The sequence below is a fragment of the Neoarius graeffei genome, chromosome 20 (genome assembly GCF_027579695.1).
Source record: "Neoarius graeffei isolate fNeoGra1 chromosome 20, fNeoGra1.pri, whole genome shotgun sequence".
NCBI classification, from domain to species: Eukaryota; Metazoa; Chordata; class Actinopteri; order Siluriformes; family Ariidae; genus Neoarius; species Neoarius graeffei.
Window position 1 is genome coordinate 7,999,150 of NC_083588.1, and position 21,957 is coordinate 8,021,106.

The 21,957-nt window shown below is 40.5% G+C and overlaps 1 gene segment (V, D, J or C); it reads right to left on the bottom strand.

Annotated features, from left to right (window-relative positions):
* LOC132868332 (Ig mu chain C region membrane-bound form-like) overlaps nucleotides 1–21,957 on the bottom strand; it is a 76,558-nt gene that overhangs the window by 1,359 nt on the left and 53,242 nt on the right. Inside the window, 3 exon segments of the C gene segment in view lie at nucleotides 121–420; nucleotides 3,199–3,504; nucleotides 6,040–6,121. Coding sequence covers nucleotides 121–420; nucleotides 3,199–3,504; nucleotides 6,040–6,121 — 688 coding nt within the window.

Consider the following 21,957-nt stretch of genomic DNA (forward strand, 5'->3'; position numbering starts at 1 on the left):
TTAGTTCAGTAAAACTGACTGCTTCTTTAGAAGAAGTGAGTCATTCAGCTGTTTGGACAGGTTTCAAATTGGTAGGTAAAAGTCATCAAAGTAGGAGTAGAAGAATCGTATAACACGTACCATAATTCGCCTCTTCGGATCCTTTCCATTTCTTCTGCTGGAATTCGCACTTCACTGGACCCGTCCATTCGAAGGCCTTGATTTCCAAAATACTTATGGCAGTGTAAGCACCTTTATCTTGGCTTAATATGGTGTCTTTGACCTTCGAACCGAGGTCCTGGTTTTCAAGAGTCCACTTAAACGTGTGTGATTTAGGCGAAAAATGTGCAGCTAAGCAGATGAAGGTAGCTGTTCCATTGTCTAGTTCTTTTTGGGTGGGAGTTGTTAGAAGCAGAGATGTAGGGGGGTGCTCGATCACATCTGCAAAAAACACACACAGGTCCATATGCAGCAGCAATGGGCACAGCAGGTTTTGCAGTCGAGGAATAGATTGTGTTGCCACAGTATATCAAGTCCACAAAAAGTGCATTTTTTTTCGACCAAATAATATCTGAATGGATATCAGTGCTGTCAAATTCTTACATATTCTATACGTTGAAACTTGGAATATTAAAATTTCCGGTTTCTCAGTAAAAGAAGCTGTGGATATATTTTTTTTATTAACTTCGAGAGGGATCAAACATTGTCAATCACCAAATTGCTGATTATTTTCCTATCACAGCACCCCTCATGTTTTCTTTCTGGCTAAACAAATGACATGGATGGATTCGAGCAGGGTTCAGGAGAAAACTCTGAGCTGTACAGAGCACTGGATCTCTGGGACTGAGGCCGAGAACCCCTTCAATTAGAGTTTCCCAGTCTGTAAAATCGAATCGATCTCATAACTGTTGATGCCACAGCAAAGTTTTGCAAGGATTTTTGAGAGCATACTGTGGCAACAAGCATGCGAGAAGTCATAAGCTACAGGTGAAAAAAGGGAACAGGCTTTGTTGAGCATTGGCAGAGAAAGAGCACACAGTGTACGTCAGCTTTGGAATTTAAAGTGTTTGACTGTGGATATGAAATATTCCGGTGCTGATTGAAAAAAAATGGACAGACATTTTAGGAATAATAAACTTTTCGTCAGACACTTTAAATGGTCAAAGCAGACTGTCTCGGTGTGATTAGACATGCAACATCCTCTTTGAAAAGGACTCGAAGGAATTGAAACTGTTGTAGACATTTATTCTTGTCTAATTTACAGTCTAATTTCATGTCCTGTGCAGAGTTTTCTGAAAGAATAATGCTCACACCGAGACTGGAGTTAGATTACACATGAAGCTGAGAGAAATATTCACACTAATTATTCTCAAGTCATCGCCATCTCTCTGGCCTTTGAGGCTGCTGGGAAAACAGTCAAAGTGTCGGATCTGAATTTTTGATCTCTTGGATTGACTAACCACAAACTCTGATTGGTGCCAGGAGAGAAAAGAAACTTCAGTCTATCACGATTAAATGGTTGGTTTCAATTCTTCTTTTTAAATGATGGAGTTTTACAGGAACTTCACTTCAGCGCTCGCTAAAACCGTGTTGAAGAAACACTTTCAAATGGAGTACAGAAGATAACATGATCATCAGTGTTTAAGCATAGTTATACACGTTGTAGCATATTTATTACTGTTTGCTTGCTTCCGAGGCATTATATATAATGTGTGTTTACATTCACTGACCATTTCATCAAATCCACCTCCCATATCCAGTGTCAGTAATCCTGTAATCTAGACAAACTGTTTTCTCTTGTCACTGGGGTGATACCATCAAGGGCTCGTGTTTTCTACAATGAATATGTCCATTTTACCAAGGAAGATGCATGTCGAGCCCCTTTCATTACCTTTCAGAGTAAAGCTTTAAATGTGCTGCACATCCAGGGGCTTTAAGGTCCAATTATGGACGTTACATTCTTTTAAAATGTGCACTATATTCACGTTTCCACGGAAAAGATACAGACTGAAGGGCTAAAAACTGCCCCCCTGACGGTTCCACCCCAGTGACAAGGAAGGTTTAGTCCCAGTTTGTTTCTGGGAGTGTGTGTATATGGGGCAGGTTGACAACAGGTTGATGATTTCTAAGTTTGATTCACTAATCATTTCTAATTAATTTGAATATTTGCATTTACAGTGTAGGTTTCTTAACCCTTACATACTGTTCATATTCCATGCCTTCATGGTATGGTCTGGGTCAATTTTGACCCAGGCAAAGAATACCCTACTAATAAGAGTCCACACCCAATTTTGAGCTCCATATCTTTTTAAAACATATAAATGACCAATCTGACATTAATAAATGGTTGATTAATCCTTAATCAATGTTTCAGAAAGCAGAGAGAGTGTATTTTTTATATATTTACACTACCCGATTTTGGATAGAAACATCTTTCACACATTCTTTTTTACCTAAGACATGAAAACATAATAGTCATAATGATGTTAATATATTTTATTGAAAGTACAGTTTGCAAAAACATTTATAACTCTTTATAACATTTATAACATTTATTAACTCTTTACATAGGTCTATAGATTTTGTTACATTTCTGGTGCAGGTGCAGATCTCACTCCTGTTTCAAGGCACCCTCTGACCTCATATGACCTCTGTTCCTTATGTTTACTATGTATGATCACTGTGCAACTGTTTTTTTCACTGTTTCGAGATTCCCCATGACTCTTCAAAAACTAACAGGTACATGTTCCTATGGAAACCATATTTTCTGTGAGAAAATATGGTGGGAACATGTAAAGTTCCCGAGACAGGTTCAAGTCCCCCCTTGAACACTGTCATAACTGTCCCATAAGTGATATACAAGAACATGGCATGTACTGTCCCTCCCCTCCCACCCTTTACCATGATTTAACACACTCTGGGAAGTTTAAAAGACATTCAAATGAATATGGGTCAAATTTGCCCCAGAACAGCCTAAGTGTACAAAAAATTGTAACCCCCCTGTAAAATTATACCAGTTTAAAATATTTTCAGTTTTGTGTATTTTGGATCACTTTAGGAAAAGTCATACGATATCAGGCCAAAAAAATGACATTTAGGGTATTTTTATTGCTGTCAAATGTTAAAATGGGTCAAATTTGACCCAAACAGTATGTAAGGGTTAATCAAGTGGCCACCGATTGGGGAAAAAAAGGGTGTTTTCAGGTGTTTCTGTCTTACCTATCTTTTGTAAGGTCGCTTCTTTGGAACCGAGGCTATTTTCCACTTGGCACGTGAACTTCTTGCTCTGGTCCCAGTCGGCAGCCTTGACGCGCGCGTTGCTCACCGAGGTGAAGCCTCCGTTCGCGCGCACCGCTGGGTATTGCACGAAGTCAGTCAGCGCGCTCCCGTTCGCATCCGTCCATTTGAAGCTCAGTCCGTCGGCGGTGGCCAAATCGCTCGTGATGCAGCCCAGAGTGACGTAACCGTCCGGGGACGAGCCGCACTGCCACACGGGAAACAGGGACTTCGGCGCGCTTGGCACTGCTGTAGATAGATAGATCAGACAGATCAGATCGGGAGATAAACAGAGCCGCAAACCAACACGGTATTTATTCTGCGCCTGGAAGCTTCAAATGCAACCGATTTTATTCCCAAATCAACATTTTTTTTTATCTCCTTCCCTTTTCAAAGTGGACTTTATTCTCCTTTCCAATCAGAGAACACACGGACATTTTTATTGGCCTCCATTTTAAATTATTAATCATCTACAATTCATTCGGACTAATGATTAATAATTATTATACATTCGAATGTTTAACTGCAATAATTATACTTATTTTACACACACACACACACACACACACACACACACACACACACACACACACACAGTAACATGAGAAACTCGGTCTCACCGCTCGCGCAAACTCCGGCCGCAGTTTTCCACCTGAATGAGATTTTATTCCTTCATTTCAGATCGACGCTGTGGGCCGGAAAAAGGGTCCGATCACTAAACCCGCCCATTTCTTACGATTTAATTCGTTCTCGGAATAAACGAATTGTGCCGAATTTTCAAAACATGAGACAATTCAACAAAACTAATTAAATTAATTTCCTTCCATGAAAAAAAAAATATAAAACTCCGATATAACAAATACAATTTAGTCTCTTTAAACAAATAGAAAGCATTTACTAAGAGTTCGACCGATTTATTTATTTACTTATTTATCGAGAATTTTCGACCATGAAGGTCGGCGACTTGAACCAACTGACTCATAATAACCAACAAAACACAAAGCAAAGGCTAAATACATTATTATTATTATTATTATTATTATTATTATTATTATTATCATCAGTAAACCCACTCGGATTATTTGTCAAGATTTTCTTCCACAGAATCTCTCTTTATGTTTTATTCTAATTCTACATTTCCGCTCCTTTGGAACAACGGACTCCTCTAAAGCAGAAAAGCGCAAAACAAAATAAATCCATCATTTCAAATCGTTCAGATTTTTCACACCAAATTATTTTATAAACGATGAGAAGAAGCGAAAACAGACACACAACGTTAAAGGGATTTTGTCTCTTCTTTCCCCACTTTTCCCTCCATTATTCCTCTCCACAAATCCGTCTAAAGCAGGAACTCATCACATTCATGCACACTTTATTAGACGGAGTAATAATCATTCACTGACTTTAAATACAGTCGTCTCGCAAACTTATAACGAGGAAAAAAAAGCCCTAAAATATGATGCAAATAACCGACTTTTTAACGTCCCTTAACTTTCCCGCAGCTTTACATTTTAGACCATTAAATCTCGCTTTATGACAGAAATAAAGCTGAAGGTCAAATCTCTGAATTACTGACCGCTTGTTCCGGTGGCAGCTGAGTCTCTTCCCCAGTAATCAGAAGCCCAGTTCCACAGTGTTCAAGCTCACAGCCCACCTCAATCCACTCAACTCAACTCAACTCAACAAAACCAAACCAAACCAGGGACATTATCGCGCTCACTGACGCTTCAGACGCGCATCATTAAAAATCAACCAAATAGAGAACTTTATTCAGTGAAACGCTGAAAATATCCGACAGCTTATTTAAAAAATTAAAAAAAGGTTTTTGTTTTAACCAGAAAAACCGCGATCTTGTAGGATATTAACAGCATTATCATGTTTACTAAAACTGACCTTGAAAACTCAAAACCTTGAAGTGAACATTTTTAAAGTTTGAAGAGAACTGAAGCGTTATTTTCTGTGTTTTCTCCAGAAGAGTAGTCAAGGCTCATTAGAAAACCTCACAGCGCACAGTCATTACCACCAGTCTGCAGTCTGATCTTTTTTAAAGAAAAGAAAATAAGGGGAAAAAAGTTTCATGTTGGTTTCACGGCACGAATAGATTAAGATGTGGCTCTTACCAGAAGTAGCGGTGACCGTCGTTCCCTTTCCCCAGTAGTCAAAAGCGTCGTCACAGTGACACAAATCCACTCTGACATCGTTCAAAAACACCTGCTGTCCGATCTCACGATATATTACTGATCATGTCTCAAAGTCACTCACAAAAATCAGATCCGAAAAGTTGTAAAGTTTCTCAGCGTTAAAGATCCACCAGGTGTCATTTTATATTCAGAATAAAAACTTTACAGCACATTGCTGATCGATGCTGGGTTTATACGAGAAAATAAAATAATAATAAACGCACATTAAAAAACATACACGGACGTGCTATTTTCTTTATTTTCCCCAACAATCAGATAAATATTTATCTTTTAAATGAAGTGCGACTTTTTCACATGAACCCCATTTTCTCATCATTTTAATGAAACAATTGAATTGCTCCAGTTTTTCTTGTAATATTGTTGGTGTTCGAGGAGGCGAATCGAAAGAGGTTTGGTTTGAATTTCTTACCTGAAGTCACAGTCACCGTCGTTCCCTTTCCCCAGTAATCAAAAGTAGCGGCACAGTGAGAAAGTTTAAGGCGCTACTCAGACAATATGGGGACCAAAAGTGGAGACTAATCTATTTTCTAAAATGTTGTAAATTTAAGGTGATATTAAACGTGTCTAACAAATGTAATCCTACCTGAAGTCACGGTCACTTGAGTTCCTTTTCCCCAGTAGTCAAAGTAGCCGTAGTAGTCACAGTGAGTAAAGAGGCTGCGTCTCTGTACAAAATTGCCCCGAGGCTCTGTTTTTGCAGAGCGGTCACTATTTTCTCCCTCTTTTTAATTTTTTTTATTATTATTTTTACGGACGACTCAATTTTGACCTTTAATATTTGTATTCTTCTTTAAATCGATATTTGTTTCGAAATAAAAACAAGAACATTAAAACACTTACCTGAGGTCACAGTCACTTGAGTTCCTTTTCCCCAGTAGTCAAAGTAGTAGTTGTCACAGTGAGTAAAGAGGCTGCGTCTCTGTACAAAATTGCCCCGAGGCTCTGTTTTTGCAGAGCGGTCACTATTTTCTCCCTCTTTTTAATTTTTTTATTTTTTTTACGGACGACTCAGACAGCCTTGACCTTTTATGTTTGTATTCTTCTTTAAATCGATATTTGTTTCGAAATAAAAACAAGAACATTAAAACACTTACCTGAGGTCACAGTCACTTGAGTTCCTTTTCCCCAGTAGTCAAAGTATTCATCACGTTGGTTAAAACCTCGGAGCAATCGAGCAAAAACCAATATCTGTGCCTGCAAGCCTCAAATGGATTTTTCTTTTCCACCAAGTAGTTTTTTCCCCTCTTTATCAGATAATACACATGTATTTGACTGTATTCCATTCGAGGAAATGGTATTGTTTATTTATTTAATTAATACGAACTAATGAACTTCCTTGAATCCTCTAATTAAGATAAATTATTCATTCAGAATTATAATTGCAAAAATAAGTAAATCAAAATATTATTAATAAAATTAATGATTTAAATTAAATGTGATTTGTTTTACAACCACTAATTGTGATCCCTAGACTTCTTATTCTTCTTCTATTTTAATAATGCAAGTGCCATTTCAGGAGAAACTTCATTCAAAATGTTTTGTAGGTCATTTTGATATTCCACCGGCATCCATCTTTTTTTTTTTATCTCTCTATCCGTCTGTATTTTCCCCATAGACTTTGAATGGGAACATTTTCAAACTTGCTCGACATGTTCTGGGAAATGTTACAAAGCTCTTTTTTTCCCTCTATAACTCCTGCTTTCTATTTTTTATTCTTCACTTTTCCTCCCACTGGCTTCGGTTCATTTTTCAAAGCCTAACTGTTCCTTGAGATTAAAACCTAGGACCATCGAAGTTGATATATATAGTTAAGTTGTCATGACATAGGTCAATACTGCATTACCTTTTCTCTGCTCCTCTTTGGTCCTTTCTTTTTCATCCCAATATCCTCCCATTAGAAACCAATGATTTTACAACTCCAACATCTTTTCAGGGGGAGTGATGAAACTTGGTCTGTGGACTCAACTGCAAAAGTACAGTACTGAATCGCTTTTCGGTGACACCTGTCTCACCCTTCTATTCTTTCTTTCATCCCTCCAGAGCAATCCAGTAATTCTAAGTCCTCCTTTAAGTTTTAAGGTAAACTTGCCAACTGGATGTAGATTCAACTGCTGAAATAAAGCACACTGTTACTCTGTGTATCTCTCTCCATACACTCTAAAAAATAATGGGGCCAGTACCGGTTCTTCAGGGCGATGCCATAGAAGAACCTTTTTCAGGGCTTCAAAGAACCGTTCATGCAACAGTTCTTTAAAGAACCATTTAAACCATTTGTTTGAGCAGTGAAGACAGATTTGTGTAAACATAGCCTATGTGCATTGACCAGCAAATGGTAAGAGAATGCCAGGCTCTGAAGAACCATTTCCAATGTGAAGAACCTTTCGTATAATGTAATGGTTCATCACAGAGTTTTGACTCTCCATGGAACCATCCAGAGATTTGAAGAACCACTGAAGCACCTTTATTTTTTAGAGTGTAGCTTCATCAACTTTCCCATCTCGTGCTTAATTTCTTTGAGTCTAAATTATGTCCGCTCTCGTTTTCATTCAGTGCTAAGACTTATAAAACTCTGGGTGATAGGGCCTTTGCTGCAGCCTCCCCGTTTCTCTTCAATGCACTGCCTCGCCATAGAGAAGAGAACAATTGCAACAGATTTAAGACTTCAGTAAAGACATTTTTATTTAGAGTTGCTTATGAACATTGAGTATTTATATTTTATGTATATAATTGCCATAGAGAACAATTACAACAGATTTAATATTTTAGCAAAGACATTTTATTCAGAATTGCTTATGAACACTAAGTAATTATATTTTTTATAATCCATTATCAATCTTTGAATTATTTTCATTCACATATTCATATATAGCTGTATTATTGATTTAAAATATTTGTAATATCTTAAAGTTAGCAATTTATTGTAATTTGTAAGGCACATTTGATCATATATACATGATATATGCGCAATATAAATAATAAAGATTATTATTATTCATTTCATTGGTCTTCAGTAACCACTTTATTCTTTTCAATTTATTCCGGCAACATGACAGGATGGGAGAATTCACCCTGGAAGGGAAAACACCCTGGATGGGACAACATCAGGTCACCATTCCTCACACAAATTAACGCCAATGTTCATGTTCACGAGTGACAATGCCACAATTGTCGATGTCATTATGAAGCATATTACAGGCAGGAGGACACATGCTGGGGGAAAAAAAGAAAAACAAATTCCCCAGTAATTAACATACAGTGGTTGCTTGAAAGTTTGTGAACCCTTTAGAATTTTCTAAATTTCTGCATAAATATGACGTAAATCATCAGATTTTCACAGAAGTCCTACAAGTAGATAAAGAAAACCCAGTTAAACAAATGAGGCAAAAATATTATACTTGGTCATTTATTTCTTGAGGAAAATGATCCAATATTACATATCTGTGAGTGGCAAAAGTATGTGAACCTTTGCTTTCAGTATCTGGTGTGACCTGTTTGCCCAGCAATAACTACAATTAAACGTTTCTGGTAACTGTTGATCAGTCCTGCACACTGGCTTGGAGGAATTTTAGCCCATTCCTCTGTACAGAACAGCTTCAACTCTGGGATGTTGGTGGGTTTCCTCACATGAACTGCTCGCTTCAGGTCCTTCCACAGCATTTTGATTGGATTAAGGTCAGGACTTTGACTTGGCCATTCCAAAATATTAACTTTATTCTTCTTTAACCATTCTTTGGTAGAACGACTTGTGTGCTTAGGGTCATTGTCTTGCTGCATGACCCACCTTCTCTTGCTGCATGACCCACCTTCTCTTGAGATTCAGTCCATGGACAGATGTCCTGACATTTTCCTTTCAAATTCGCTGGTATATTTCAGAATTCATTGTTCCATCAATGATGGCAAGCCATCCTGGCCCAGAAGCAACAAAACAGGCCCAAACCATGATACTACCACCACCATGTTTCACAGATGGGATAAGGTTCTTATGCTGGAATGCAGTGTTTTCCTTTCTGCAAACATAATGCTTCTCATTTAAACGAAAAAGTTCTATTTTGGTCTCATCCATCCACAAAACATTTTTTCAATAGCCTTCTGGCTTGTCCACATGATCTTTAGCAAACTGCAGACAAGCAGCAATGTTCTTTTTGGAGAGCAGTGGCTTTCTCCTTGCAACCCTGCCATGCACACCATTGTTGTTCAGTATTCTCCTGATGGTGGACTCATGAACATTAACATTAGCCAATGTGAGAGAGGCCTTCAGTTGCTTGGAAGTTGCCCTGGGGTCCTTTATGACCTCACTGACTATTACATGCCTTGCTCTCGGAGTGATCTTTGTTCGTCGACCACTCCTGGGGAGGGTAACAATGGTCTTGAATTTCCTCCATTTGTACACAATCTGTCTGACTGTGGATTGGTGGAGTCCAAACTCTTTAGAGATGGTTTTGTCATCTTTTCCAGCCTGATGAACATCAACACTTTTTCTGAGGTCCTCAGAAATCTCCTTTGTTCGTCCCATGATACACTTCCACAAACAAGTGTTGTGAAGATCAGACTTTGATAGATCCCTGTTCTTTAAATAAGAACAATCAATCCCATTGATTGAAAACACCTGACTCTATTTTCACCTTGAAATCATTGGTTCATCCTAGAGGTTCACATACTTTTGCCACTCACAGATATGTAATATTGGATCATTTTCCTCAATGAATAAATGACCAAGCATAATATTTTTGTCTCATTTGTTTAACTGGGTTCTCTTTCTCTACTTTTAGGATTTGTGTGAAAATCTGATGTTGTTTTAGGTCATATTTATGCAGAAATAGAGAAAATTATAAAGGGTTCACAAACTTTCAAGCACCACTGTAGGTGCTGACTGCACCAGAACAAGTTATGGCTCACTTCCATTAAGGACCCATGTACAGTCTCTTGCAAAAGTATTCATCCCCTTTGGTGTTTGTCCTGTTTTATTACATTCCAAGCTGCAATTAAAATGGATTTCTGGGGGTGAGCACCATTCGATTTACACAACATGCCTACCATTTTCAAGGTGAAAATTGTTGTTTTACTGTGACAAACAATAATTGAGATGAAAAAAGAGAAATCTGGAGTGTGATTGGTATTCACCCCCAAGTCAATATTTTGTCGAGCCACCTTATGCTGCAATTACAGCTGCAAGTCTCTCGGGGTCTGTCGCTATTAGCTTAGCACATCTAGCCACTGGGAATTTTGCCCATTCCTCAAGGCAAAACTGCTCCAACTCCTTCAAGTTGGATGTATTGCATTGGGGTCCAGCAATCTTCACAGATTCTCAGTTGGATTGAGGCCTGGGCTTTGATTAGGCCATTCCAATACATTTACATGTTTCCCTTAAACCACTCCAGTGTAGGTTTAGCAATATGTTTAGGGTCATTGTCCTGCTGGAAAGAGAACCTTCGTTCCAGTCTCAAACCCTCTGGCTGACTCAAACAGGTTTTCTTCCAGAACTGAGCTGTATTTAGGGTCATCCATTTTTCCTTCTACCTTACCAGCTTTCCTGTCCCTGCAGATGAAAAAAATCCCCACAGCATGATGCTGCCACCACCATGCTTCACCATAGGAATGGTGTTCTCAGGGTATTGGGTTTCCGCCACACGTGGTGTTTCCCACAATGGCCAAAAAGTTCAATTTTAGTCTCATTTGACCAGAGAATCTTCTTCCATATGTTTGAGGAGTTTGCCACATGTTGTCAGGCAAACTTCAAATGTGTTTTCTGAAGGAATTATTTATTTTTTTTTTCTGGCTGCTCTTCCATAGAGCCCCGCTCTGTGGAATGTATGACTTAAAGTGGCCTTCTGGACAGATACTCCCATCTCCACTGTGGATCTGTGCAGCTCCTTCAGTGTTATCTTTGGTGTCTTTGTTGCATCTCTGATTAATGCCCTCCTTGCCTGGTCTGTGAGTTTTGGTGGGTGGCCTTCTTTTATCAGGTTTGTCGTGGTGACATTCTTTCCATTTTGCTATAATGGATTTAATGGTGCTCCCTGGGATATTCAAAGTTTGGTATATATTTTTTTTTTTTTCTCTTTTTTTATTTTAATTTACTACAAAACCAAGATGTGTGTAACAAACAATATAACAAAAAACATACAACATTAGTGAACCAGGACATAGGACATTCAGTAAGGGCTAGGGACATGGTACTGGGGGGGGGGGGGGGGGGGGGGGTATTAAAATGTATGTGTGTGTCTGTGAGTGTGTTAGAGGGGGATGTTTGAGTGTGGGTGTGAGGGGGGTATTTGTGTAAGCGTGTGTGTGTGTGTGTGTGTGTGTGTGTGTGTGTGTGTGTGTGTGTGTATACATGAATACATATGTATATTATCAGTTTAGCAATTATGTAAATGATATGTGAGCAGAAAAGTCCAGGGCATGGGGGATTAGGATGAGTCCCAGTGGGAGGGAGTGGAGGAAAGGAGGAAGAGACAAGGGAGGGAGAAGCAGACTTCGGGCAAACTGATGCACCCCCCCCAGACACAATCACACACCCAAGAGAAAAAATAAATAAATAAAATAAAATGGAGGGGGGGTGGTGGTAAGATGACTTCCTCTGACCACTCCAAGCCCCAGTGCATCAGAGGTACAAGCCGAACCCTAGCAGGAGGAGAGGACAGGAAAGGGCAGCCGCAGAGCCCCCCAGACCACCCCCACCCCCGGCCCCCACCATCCCGAACAGAACAGGAGCCCAAGGCTCCCCCAATCCACGCGCCTCACTGGCCCTATGATGTGTTTTATCTAATGTCTAAATGCATTAAAAAGAGGGGGGGCAGAGCAGAGAGAGAGCCTTACTAAAGACTCCCCCCCCGACCCACCCCCACCTTTCCAATAAATTGAGATTGTGATTTTTCTAAGATGTGATGCATTAAAAGAAGTGAGGCGCAAGCTGATTCGGGCCTTTTTACAGGCCACTCTACAAAGCGCCCCACCTCGGCCCTTACTTACTGGAGGTGTTTGTGTTATTGAGTGGGAATGTACCTTCCGAGTCAGCTAATGTGGAGTGTTAAAAAGTGAGACATGCAGAGTGGAGGCAACCCGGTCCATTCCAGGGGAGGATGGGGTCCGCAGCAGAGGCAGAGAGGCCCCACCACGGCCCCACCATGGCCAGAACCCCCCCACACAAGTCAGCCAGCCCCCGACCCCTGGAAGCCAGAGCAGTACAGAGGAGAGACTGATGTTATGTTGTGTTTTGGATGGGGGGCACGGGGGAGGGGATAGATAAACAATGGAAAAGGGGGGGTAGGGGTGGGCGGGGGGGATTGGGGGGAGGGGGGGTGGGTCTCATCCTGTCTCAGGCAGAGAGGGCCAGCAGAGCGGTTATAACTGTAAGAAATTGGAAAGTGATGACCAGGTTAGGTTATTATTAGATGGGATATTAGAGGTTTCTAATGATATGTGGTCCAGTAACAAGTTTTTCCAGGCAGATATGTGAATTTTGTTCTTTGATTTCCAGTTCATGAGGACAGTTTTCTTGGCGACAGCTAGTGCAACCAATAGGATGATGTTGTTAAAGTGATTCAAGGTGGATACAGTGGTATCTCCAAGCAAACAGAGCGATGGAGAGGTTGGGATGCAGCAGCCAAAGAAAGTGGAAAGTAGATCTGTTGACAGTTTGGAGTCCGATCCCTGCAGAACGGCTGAATGGCTGTGTGAGTATCGCGAGAACTCAGAGGTGAGATTGAACATGGCGGCGCACAGTTGTTGACAAACGGGAGATACAGCACTAAAGATCCTACCAAAATAACCCCTTTTTTTTTCGGACTAAATCAAACCAATACTCAGTGACTTTTTCTCATACATAATCCAACTTACATTCCGATTACACTCTGGATGAATTAACGGAATTGGAGGCTTTCATCGAAGACCATTGTCTACATCTTCAGACAACTATGAACCCGGACCAGATTCACTCAACTCCGAATGCAACTCAGCCCGACTCCAAAAGAAGGAAAAAGAGACTCTGCAACAGACACAACCGATTTAACAACCCAGGAAGTCGAGGTCAGTGTACTTACAAACATCAATAAAAAGCTGGACATGCTAATCACCATACACGAAGAGCTGAACGATATCCGTAACAGTCTCGAATTAGCACATAGTCAAATTGCAATATTACAGATTTCAAACCAAGAGCTTCGAACTTCGGTAACTTCACTCACTCAACAAATGGAATATGTCACCGCCGAAAACAAAGTAATGAAAGAAACCATACTGGACATTCAAACACATTCAATGCGCGACAACCTCATATTCTCAGGCATCCCGGAACCCAAAGACCCCGTTAAAACACCTGACAATCCAGAGCTACTCATAAAAGACTTCATGCTAACACAACTCAAACTGTCTAAGGACACTGTCAATCTAATCACATTCCATCGAGTTCACCGTCTTGGCAAGCAGCAAAAGGACAAACCCAGACCCATCATTGCAAAGTTCGAACACTACAAGCAGAAAGAAATGGTAAAAAACAAAGGAAAAGAACTCAAAGGCACCAACTACGGAATGAACGACCATTTCCCCCGTGAGATCAACGAAAGAAGAAAGATTCTATACCCAATACTTAAAGAAAACAGGAAAAAAAAAAACATCCGCGCAACTCTGACAGTCGACAAACTCTACCTAAATGGACAGTTATTCAGGAATCCCGACACAACTCCTTGGCTTTTCTAAGTATACACACCCATGCCATAATCTACATTAATTCTATTATCCCTCCACACCTCTTTAATAACCAGCTCCCCACTAGCCCATACAAGTGCGTTACATATCTGTGTTACTGTATTCTTCGTTAACGTTGTTTTTTTCATGTCATTGATAATTATGTTTCTGTTTGTACTTGTCATCTTGTCCACTCTGCCCCATGTTACCCTCCTCTCCCTATCCTGTTTTACATTCCAGCCTACACATTCACACTCACTTAGCACCACTACACACACACCCCCATTTGCATCATTTCACCAATACATCTCTCTCATTTACCACAATCAGACGTTAACCATATTAGCATGTCCAAGCTAACCTTCCTAACTTGGAATGTCCGCGGCATTGGATCTCAGGCAAAGAGGGCCAAGGTATTTGACCAACTTAGTAAATTACAAGCAGATATTTGCCTCCTTCAAGAAACCCATCTATCAGAATTTGACTGCAACAAAATCAAATCTGCTCAATATAATCAAGCATTTTCAGCCAATTATAACTCAAAACAAAGAGGTGTTTGCATATTAATTCATAAAAAAAAAATCTCATTTATTCACAATACTACCATTTCCGATCCAGAAGGACGCTTTATCATCATTAACATCTCAATTAACAATAGCCCAATTACAATCGGAAACGTGTATGGCCCAAACTCAGATAATCCAGCTTTTTTTCAATCCTTCTTTTCTTCAATAGCAAATATGACCGACTGCCCAGTAATAATTGCAGGAGATTTGAATACTGTCTTAGACTCAACAATTGACCGCTCTAATAATTCAAAAAACAAACAAATTTGGCAATCCACCTCAACTATCAAGCAGTTCATGGGTGATTTTGGTCTTGCCGACAGCTGGCGCATACAACACCCATACAACAGAGAATACTCATTCTTCTAGTCCGTCCACCACTCCTACTCTCGTCTGGACTTTTTTCTTACAAGTAACTCCCTTATTCCCAATATTTCTCAATCAATAATCCACCCAATCATCATCAGTGACCATGCCCCTGTAACAATTAACTGGTCTATGAATCAACCACACAGATCAATCCCCGGATGGCGCTTTAACATATCACTCCTCCAAGATACATATTTTGACACCCTTATCAGGAGAGAGTGGGCACTCTTTCTAGAGATGAATGACTCCCCGGAGTCATCACCTTCTCTTCTGTGGGAAACAGGAAAAGCAGCGCTTAGAGGAGTCATCATCTCATTTTCCGTCTTCAAAAAAAAAATAGAAAAGCAAAAGGAAACTCAATTGGAAGAAGAAATTAAACATTTAGAGAATATTAATATGACAAACGCATCAGTCGAAATTCAAAACAAATTAGATAAATACAAATTAGAACTCAATGAAATCATCAACAAACGGACCCAGTTTTTAATACACCGACTAAGACAGGAACATTTTCACCTTGACAATAAATCTGGCAAATACCTGGCAAACCAAATTCAAAGAAACAAAGAAAAATCTACAATCACAACGTTACAGGACTCAGCAGGGAAGCTTACTCACTCACCAACTGAAATCAATCAGATTTTCTACCAATTCTACGATAAGCTCTATTCATCAGAAAAAAACCCAGATATTAAAGACATTAATCATTTTCTGGACCACATTCAACTACCAATAATTGACAATGACCAAGAAACCCCGATATTCGAAGACGAATTACATGCTGCACTAAAGACAATGTCAAATAACAAGGCCCCCGGTCCAGATGGCTTCCCTGCTGAGTTCTATAAACGTTTCTGGTCAACTTTAGCTCCACTTTTCTACCGGATGATCCATGAATCAAAACACAACTCCAGACTTCTGCCATCCTCTAATAGTGCTTCCATCTCACTTCTACTCAAACCCAATAAGGACCCAACATTACCATCAAGTTATAGGCCAATATCGCTAATCAATGTTGACACTAAAATTATCGCCAAAGCCCTTGCAATCAGATTAGAAAAAGTTATTACCTCTATAATTCATCCAGATCAAACAGGATTCGTGAAAGGCAGGCTATCTTCGAGTAATACACGCAGGTTATTTAACGTAATGCACCACTCAATAACTCAGGAAAACAATACAGTCATCGTTACATTAGATGCAGAGAAAGCATTTGACAGAGTCAATTGGAAATTCCTGTTTTCCATATTAGAGCGGTTTGGCTTTGGGGACTCATTCATCAACTGGGTCAAACTGCTATACAATTCACCATCAGCCACCGTCACTACAAATGGGTGAGTTTCCCAAAACTTCACTTTGCACAGGGGGACTAGACAAGGATGCCCACTCTCCCCCTTATTATTCACTATTTTCATTGAACCTCTAGCTGCAGCCATACGCCAAAACACGCTAATCACAGGTATTCAGACTAAAAACATGCATCATAAAATAAGCCTCTATGCAGATGATATTCTACTTTTTCTTCAAAACCCAGTAAGTTCATTCCAAGAAACAATAAAAAGAATAAACTCATTTGCTAATATTTCAGAATACTCAATCAACTGGAATAAATCATCAGCTCTTCTTCTAAAACCACAAAGTGGGAATGCAGCAGCCAACACCCTTCCTATCTCACTATGCACCGATCACATCACCTATTTAGGAATAAGAGTTTCCCCCAGGCTGTCTGATCTATTCACTTTAAACTTCCCCCCTTCTAAAAACAATTCAGGATGATTTGCAACGCTGGACAAACCTTCCACTCTCCATCATGGGCCGTATATCTGCTATCAAAATGATAATTCTACCCAAAGTTAATTACCTCTTTTCAATGATCCCAATACAACCACCCACATCCTGGTTTAAATCTCTAGATTCAGCAATCACAAAATTCTATTGGAAAAACAAGACACCCAGAATTAAACTAGCAACCCTTCAAAAACCCAAGTCCCTAGGAGGATTAGAAGCACCAAATTTCATTCTATATAGTCTGGCAAATCATCTCCAATATGTGCACAGATGGACCCATCATAACCAATCCGATACTATCTGGCTGGACTTAGAACAGACAATTTGCAATGACCTTCTGATTTCAGATCTGCCATTCCTTACTCCATCAATCAAAAAACACCCCTGTTTCAAAGCCCCTACCATCTGTTCGGGTCTGACAGCCTGGTGGAAATTCCACAACATCACTAACACAAAGCACTCACTCTCAAAGCTCACCCTGATTTGGAGTAACCCAGATTTAATTTACAACAAATGAACACTTAATTTCTGCACCTGGAAAGATAAAGGCATTACACACCTACAGCACTTGTTTATGAACAGCAAATTTTCCACATTTGCGGACTTGGTCCAGAAACTCGGCATCACCAACAAGCACTTTCTACAATACCTACAGATCAAATCAACAATCACATCCACAATGAATACCTCAACACCCAATTTCGAACTCACTACACCCATCTCAAATTTTATTAATATTTCTTCTTCAAAAAAGCTATTATCCAAAATTTATAAGTTATTGATACAAACTGATACCAGTATGAGCTTACCATCTGCCAAATGGGATTCAGATCTCTCTATCTCTACTGATGCCAATTTCTGGACTCAAGTCTGCAAAAATACCTTTCTCATGACCAAAAATACCAACCTACAATTAATCCAATACAAGATTATCCACAGGACTCATCTCACAGGCCACAAATTGTTTTGCATGGGTTTTTCCACAGACATCTGCCCTCACTGTATTCAAAACTGCCCGGACACCTATATTCATGCACTCTGGCACTGTAGCCCCATCAAACAATTTTGGGAGATGGTATATATTTTTATAACCCAACCCTGATCTAAACTTTTCCACAACTTTGTCTCTGACCTGTCTGGAGTGCTCTTTGGTTTTCATGTTGCTTGCAGAGTGTTGCAGAGTCAGACCCCTTCCAGAACAGGTTGATTAATACAGACATCTTGTGACGGATCACGTGACACTTCGATGGCACCCAGGTGGATCTTAATCAACTAATTATGTGACAAAGGAAGTTAATTGGTTGGACCAGCTCTTATTTAGGGGTTTCATACACAAGGGGGTGAATACCTATGCACACTCCAGATTTCTGTTTTTTCATCTGAATTATTGTGTCACAATAAAACAAAAAATTTTCACCTTTAAAGTGGTAGGCATGTTGTGGAAATCAAATGGAGCTACCCCCCCCCAAAAAAAAAAAAAAAAAATCCATTTTAATTGCAGTTTGTAATGCAACAAAATAGGACAAACATCAAGGGGGATGAATAATGAATACTTTTGCAAGACACTGCATTGTGGGGCTGGGGTGCCATTGGAGCAGCACAGTCAGAGCAGCAATGCATCTGAGCAGTTTCCAAGGTGCATGGGCCAAACAATGGTTCAGTTTGTTTCTGAAAATCCAGAGTGGCAAAAGTTGCAGAAAGCCAATGTCACAAGAGTGGCTGTCATTCAAATCCAAACTAGACCTGTGTGAGAGACCATCCCAACCCTATGTTTTTTAAGCTTCATTCCAAGGCTATGATACATGCAATGCCAGGGGAATGTGGGGGGACAACAAGACAGAATGCCAGGAAAACATGTTTGGACATGGTGGACTCAAGGCAACATCAAGTTTCAGTTTAGAGGAGCAACAGCAGCAGCAAGCAAGCCTGCCTAAGTGACCAAAGAAGAGGTGAAAGAACTGCAGCAGAGAAGTAAATAGAGATACCAAGAAACAGATTGTCAGGAGTTGAGAAAGCTGTTCAAGGCCTGTCTGGACTGGCTTGGTCGAGCACCACACATACACCAATACAACAGCCCCAAAACACCTCCATCTTCATTATCTCTCTTTGACACGTGACAAGTAGTTGAGTGAAAGATAAAGCAGACAGCTCCAGTCAGGATTATTGACCCAAGAAGTGGCACATGGGCCGCCCCAGCCATGCCAGTCAAGAAAAGGAAGGATGGGGGCATGTGGTTCTGCACAGATTACTACTTCCTCCACAGAGTCACAAAGCAAGACTCTCACCCACTGTCTCACACCAATGATGCCCATGACTGTGTTGCTGTTTCCAACTGGTTCAGCTCCTTGGACCTGCACACTTGGCACTCCAGAGGTGCTCCAGATGGAAAGAAGAGACAGCGAATGGTGTGCTTTCATAGGTCAATGGTATGAATTCTGACCAAGTGGCCAAGGAGTACTGCATGGTGTGTTCACCATGCATATGGACCATGCATCCATAACCTGGAAGATGTTGTTCAGTGAGTGAGAGGGACAGATAGCATGCGGGATCATCATGCTGCAGAATTATTGGTCTGCCATCCACCTTCATTTGAATATTATCCCCTTGTCCTGGCAGCCTGGTGTTCAAGGGCATTCCCATGATTATGAATGGTTGGAATCTAAGCAAGAATGAGAAGAAATGGCACTGAGTGATGGAACTGTTCAAAGTTTCAGTAAAGGGGTTTTAGCAAGGGGAAAATGCAGAGATGGCAAGGCTGCATAGGTGATTGAAAGAGAGGTAGAGGCCAGCTTACCCCCCATAAAGGAGGGTTACGCTGCACTTGCAGTGCGGTTGCTTGGCTGGATGCAAACACCTTCTATATCAGTGCTGGGTGGATACAATCTCAGGCAGTATCATTTGCATCAGGACTGCACGCAGACAGCAATGGCCTTGAGTGATTTAACAGAACAATCCATCACCATCCATCTGGCCATTGATACTAACTGGCATCAGTGCAATTGAGACAAGCATTTTCATTTTGTGCTATGGGAGTCTCTCTTGCCAGTGCAGGAGTCCATGTGTTTCATGCTGGCAGTACTGATGTTCGGGCATTATTCAGGTTCCCACATGCACCTGGTGTTTGGAACACCACCAGACACAGATGGCAGATCTGAAATGCTACTGGGTTATGATCAAAACCTCAATGCCAGGATGAGAACTGTCCAGTTCCTTGCAAGACAGCAGCAGCAGGGGGCAAGCAGCTACCAACAGCAGGCTTATGACACTCAGTGCCAAGAGGAGCCTATATACGTGTTTTGGGAACTGGGTGTGGAGGTTTTCCCCACACCAACACAAGAGATGCTGCTCCAAACTTGGCAAAGAGGGGACTCTGTGTGGTGATGAGCAGGCTCACAGTGTTGTTGATCAAGCTGGAGGACTGGAGTGGTATACCAGGTTAAGCTTACATTTTATCGGCCCCAGGAAAGCACTTTGGATGTCGTCCAGGACTAGTTTTGTCATCGATTGTTCCAAAATCTCAATGTACTTTTGCACATAAATGCTGCCATCACAGAAGTGTAAGGTACCTTTGGCAAGGGCCCTGACACAACCCTCTACCATGACAGACCCTGGCTTTTGGACTTGTTGCTGCGAACAGTCTGGACGGTCCTTTTCATCTTTAGTCCCGAGCATACGGCGTCGATTCCATTAAAAAACAACCGAGTTTCATAATGAACTGAAATTTTCAGATTTTTCAGGTGCACTTTCAAACTGTGAATTTACAGCAATACCACATCCTAAAGCTGTTCAATAGAATTCGGATCCAGTGACTGGGAAGACCAATGGAGAAATAATTCTCATGTTCATGAAACCAGTTTGAGGGGCACTGACATACCAGAAATTGTCATTGAAAGTTGGGCAAATTATGGCCATGAGAAAACACTTGGTCAAAAAAAAACCCTCAAACTGGCTGTGGCAGTCAACTAAAGATCGACTGGTAGTAATGGACCCAAAGTGTACCAAGAAAACCTTCCTCACACCATCATATCACTTCCACCAGCCTGGACTCTTGACAAAGTCGGCTGGGTCCATGGCTTCATGCTGTTGGCACTAAATTCTGACCTTTACTTCTGTGTGCCTCAGCAGAAATTGAGATTCATCAGACCAGGAGACATTTTTCCAGCCTCAAACTGTAATTTTGGTGACCCTGTGCCCACTGCAGCCTCAACTTTCTGTTCTTGGCTGACACAAGTGGAACCCATGCAGTGTTCTGCTGTTGTCGTCCATCTGCCTGAAGGTTCGACGTGTTGTTGTTCTGAGATGCTTTTCTACTCACCACAATTGTACAGAGTGGTTATGAGTTAGTGTAGCCTTTCTGTCATCTTGTACCAGCCTGAATATTCAGAGGCCTCTTCAGGAAACACCTGCATCATGGACAGCAGCGTTTCTGTTTCCGGTGCACTCCTTAATATTACACGAATAACCCCTGGTTCACTTACAACCTTCACACCACTGTAACTACTTAAAACTTTGACTTTAAACTTTAATTGAAGTTTTTATTTCCTAAAAACAGAAGACATTCTCGAAGCAAAGTATACTGGAGTAATAATTTTCTTGTTTGCAAAAATATAAAACCAATGTTCAAAAAATAAGTGATGTAAAAGGCGAGACATATTTTAAGAGTTTATGAACAGTTGCACTTTTCCTGTGAACCATGGCAAAAGAAGGCCAGAAGAAAAAGCTCCAAACTCCAACATATACCATATTAAACCTACTAACTTGAATAAATATTTTAAACAAAGGCTCGTGACCCTCACAAGGGGGTCTCCTCTCGCAGAATAATAGGAGACTCACTTCCTTACTTTTCTTCACTGTACCTGAGGAGAAAGTGCACATAACACTTGTGACAGCTGATTCACATACAATAAACTGGAAAGAAATCTCCAGTGTTGAATTATTTGTGGTGTTCCTCATTGAATTAATTAAGAAAAAAAACTTGAATTATTCAGTTCATGACGTTATAAAGTAATATTCAAATAAACACATTCACAACTGGGTGCAAATTAACAGCTCACCAGGGTCTTGAGTTCAAGTCTGATCTTGGGTTACTGTCT